This window comes from Coffea eugenioides, chromosome 11 (genome assembly GCF_003713205.1).
Source record: "Coffea eugenioides isolate CCC68of chromosome 11, Ceug_1.0, whole genome shotgun sequence".
In the NCBI taxonomy this organism is placed as follows: Eukaryota; Viridiplantae; Streptophyta; class Magnoliopsida; order Gentianales; family Rubiaceae; genus Coffea; species Coffea eugenioides.
The window spans coordinates 4,979,199-4,981,701 of record NC_040045.1 but is presented as its reverse complement, the minus strand read 5'-3'; the positions used below and the strand labels follow the sequence as shown (position 1 = coordinate 4,981,701).

At 36.8% G+C, this 2,503-nt stretch overlaps 1 protein-coding gene across 1 annotated transcript in view; it reads right to left on the bottom strand.

Moving 5' to 3' along the window:
• The window catches only part of LOC113751844, a 23,295-nt gene extending 20,792 nt beyond the window's left edge, over positions 1-2,503 (bottom strand). The window contains exons 1-3 of the mRNA XM_027295992.1: positions 2,069-2,503; positions 367-422; positions 64-238 (exon numbers count right to left, since the gene is read on the bottom strand). Coding sequence (XP_027151793.1) covers positions 64-238; positions 367-422; positions 2,069-2,146 — 309 coding nt within the window. The 5' untranslated portion in view covers positions 2,147-2,503. The remainder of the gene's footprint in view (positions 1-63; positions 239-366; positions 423-2,068) is intronic.

Here is a 2,503-nt window from a genome sequence, read left to right as displayed (position 1 = left end):
TTCAAAATTTAAACCAAAATTAACAAGAACTACTAGTTGCCACATGATCTTTTTCTTTTTCACCTGAGATCTCCAATTGTGTAGATTATGCTCTCCAAAGCCCTTCAAAGGCATGATAACTGACACTCGAGGCAAATGGATCTGATTTGAATGCTCGAGCTCATTAATATCACTACAGAGAAATGCAAAACTGTTGCCAGTTCTCATTCTCTCAGCCATCCGTCTTATTTCTCTGCTTCTATAGTAGAAAAGGAAATGTCATAGAAATATGTTAAGATTGAAGTGAACTTTTATAAGCCAGAGTAGAGGAAATGGATCATAAACTGTAACTAATTTAGTACAAGATCCCATTCCCCATTATTGTACCTGACATAAGCAGCACCAGCCCATCCAAGAGCAAGAATTAAGCAGATAAAATATCCCTGCAGCATGAATACAAGCCTCACAATGTCATATATAATACAATTCATAAAAGAAATAACAGTTTGAGAGCATTCCCTAGATAAAAAACAACAAAAGAAGGTGAAACATAAATTGTAAGAAAAAAAAGTCATCAAGCACTCTTCAATCCAATATTTCTACTGTCAAGAATCTCACAAAATGCAAACGAAAAACATTTTAAACCCCTGAAGATCTCTGCTTCTTCTTCTTTTTTTTTATCAGTTAGAAAGGCACTTCAAGAGTTAAAAACAATAAGACTGTTAATAAGACTGTTAAACCCCATCATAAGCCTTCAGAAAGAAAAAAGGAAGGGAATCATACAAATAGACACCCAAAAAAAAAAAAACAAGTGTGATTTTGAGAATTTTATCTTATTTATATCTTTTCCAAGTTAAGTCAGTACCATTGGCTCAGTTTGTAAACTTGAAATCTACTCTAGCTAAAGATGTTCCAAGCAATAATATTCTTAATTTGTACTTTTGATGAAAGACGGATCATGATTAGAAGTTGTCAAGATCATTTTCTCTTCATCCTTCCAATTTCCATACAATAATAGAAAAAAAAAAACCTAATGTAAGTTCTGTAACCACAATTGCAATTATTAAGAGACAAAATGGAAGACTAAAAATTTTCCTTCACATTTTCTGTTTGTTTCTGCTTCAAAAGCTCCATGTCCAAACTCCAAATGGGGCCATAGTATCCTCTCTCTCTCTCTGTAGTTCTTAACAGCACTCTCTTCCCTAATCTTCTGCAGAGGAATGAAATCTCTCTTCACAGAAACTAAAAGGAACTGTCTGCTTACCTCCCAAGCATGATTTCAAAAAGAACATGTTCCCTGATATAGGTTGAAGCAAGTTGATTATAATCTATATTAGGGCAAAAAGCTGTTTTTAGGTGTTGCCCTTAAGCTGCAAAAAGCTGATTCTACTGAGCAGCCACCTGTCCTGCTTTTCTAAACTGCTTTTGGCTGCCCAAATCTTCAAAGTAAACGCACTTGCACTTTTTAAATAGATTTCAACGAGTACATTTACTTAGTCAGCTTCAGAAAAGCTTAAACCAAGGAGAAAAGGCCCTAACTGATAACACAATCTGTAAATTATCTTTTGTTCCCCCTCTTTTCTCCAGGAGTAAAATTCACCACCTCTAGAATTTTAGAGCTGCATCATCTGCATAAAATTGGCTCACATGTTGTGGATTCAACCCGGAAGAAAATCCTAAACTCAGAGATATAGGTATTCATCATTCTTCACGATAGAGAAACAATAAATGCTACAGCGGCCTTTAATGAAATCAAGCTCCCCAGATCCATCCAACACTCACCACAAAAGCTCTCCATACATTTGGTCTAGGCCAACAGAAAGAAATGGGAAAACGAAATCCAAACTCCACCAAAAAACAAAAGAACATTAACAAATTTCCCACTCAACAATCATGAAAAAGATTTGTGGTAGTATAGTCTTCTGAGCGTCTGATATCCGACAAAATCCAAATCCATTCCTCAGATCTAGGCCTTAAACAATGCAAAACAAAATCAAATCCACACAGCATTTACCGCCTTTTCTATAACATTTTGCTCAATTCTCCTAAAAAAACAGAAAACAGAGCAGTGAAAGAAGCATATATGTACCTGGATCTGAATAAAAATGGCGAGCGGACTACAGCAAGCTTTGCTTGCACCTAACAAGATAGCGTCCAATGTATCCATTACCGGGGAAGATATTTTTCTCAACAATGCACGTCGTCTCTTCGTCTCGTTGTTTTTTTGTCAGTTATCTTGTCTATTCTACTTTTATCCAGCAGCTCGGCAACGGCAGGCAGGGCAAGAAACAATGCCCTGGGAACTTAACCTTCCACAAACATATAATTTATCTTTTTCCTGTCGTCTTCCCTCTCAAATCACCATGAAATGGTGTACGAACGACAGAGGGACAGAGACGACGAGAGGGAAGAAAAAGACGAGAAACGAAAGAGCAGCAGAGGAGAGGAAAAAGGAACCAAATGTGAGAAACCGCGTAATTTTATATTTTCGAAGGTGAGTGTGTGCAATTTGTGGGCGTGGGCG